This window comes from Bison bison, unplaced genomic scaffold, assembly GCF_000754665.1.
Source record: "Bison bison bison isolate TAMUID 2011002044 unplaced genomic scaffold, Bison_UMD1.0 scf7180017864371, whole genome shotgun sequence".
Taxonomy (NCBI): Eukaryota; Metazoa; Chordata; class Mammalia; order Artiodactyla; family Bovidae; genus Bison; species Bison bison.
The window spans coordinates 13,517,585-13,518,325 of NW_011494943.1; the positions used below are offsets into that span (position 1 = coordinate 13,517,585).

Sequence of the window (741 nt, forward strand, 5' to 3'; positions counted from 1 at the left end):
CCGTGCTACTGGGCGGCGCGGGCGCGCAGTACTCGAGCGACCTGTGCAGCTGGAAGGGGAGGTGAGTCCGCGCGGCGCGAGCCCGGCCCTCGCGTCCACTCCCCTCCCGCGCGGGCCGAGCGCGCGGGGGCTCGGGGCCCGGGGGGCCAGCTCTCCAGGCCGAGTGCGGTCCCCGCCCTCCCCCGCCCCCGGTTCTAGAACAAAAGAGCCCGCGGCGTCCCGGTCCCCCGGCCCAGAGGACGCCCAGGGGAAGGCGCGCCTGCAGCGCGGTGGGGTCGGTTCCGTCTGGCAGCCCGTTCTCCCGGCGCAAGATCGCGCGGGTCGCCACTCGGTTCCCAGAGAGCCGCAGCCCGGACCCCGCGACCCTTCACTGGAGGCGATCGGGGGTCAGCCCTCTGTCCCTTCCCGGGCTCTGCCCTCGGCGAGGAGTTGCGCGCCCCGGGCCGGGAGGAGCCGGGCCTGCGCTCAGGGCCGAGCGGGAAGGGACTGACGGGTCGGTAGGAGGGAGCGGCGGCTCCGGTGGTCGGAGAGGGGGCCCTGGCGCTGACCGCGCGCTGACCACGTCGGTGCGGGCGGAGACGCGCGGGCGGGCACCTTGCGCCGGGCGAGTTCTGGGCCTGGTCGAGCCCCCCGCCCCGCCCGGTGAAGGTCAGGACGCCCTTGGCAGCGCGCGCTGGGCTCGGCGACCCCCCTTCACGCCCTCCGCCAAGGCAGGCAGCCGAGGACTTTTTTTTTTTTTTT

General features: G+C 75.6%; 1 protein-coding gene across 1 annotated transcript in view; it reads left to right on the top strand.

Moving 5' to 3' along the window:
* The window catches only part of METRNL (meteorin, glial cell differentiation regulator-like), a 38,411-nt gene that overhangs the window by 23,503 nt on the left and 14,167 nt on the right, over window positions 1-741 (top strand). The window contains exon 7 of the mRNA XM_010856554.1: window positions 1-61. This exon is cut by the window's left edge and continues 1 nt beyond it. Within this exon, the coding sequence (XP_010854856.1) occupies window positions 1-61 (61 nt within the window). The remainder of the gene's footprint in view (window positions 62-741) is intronic.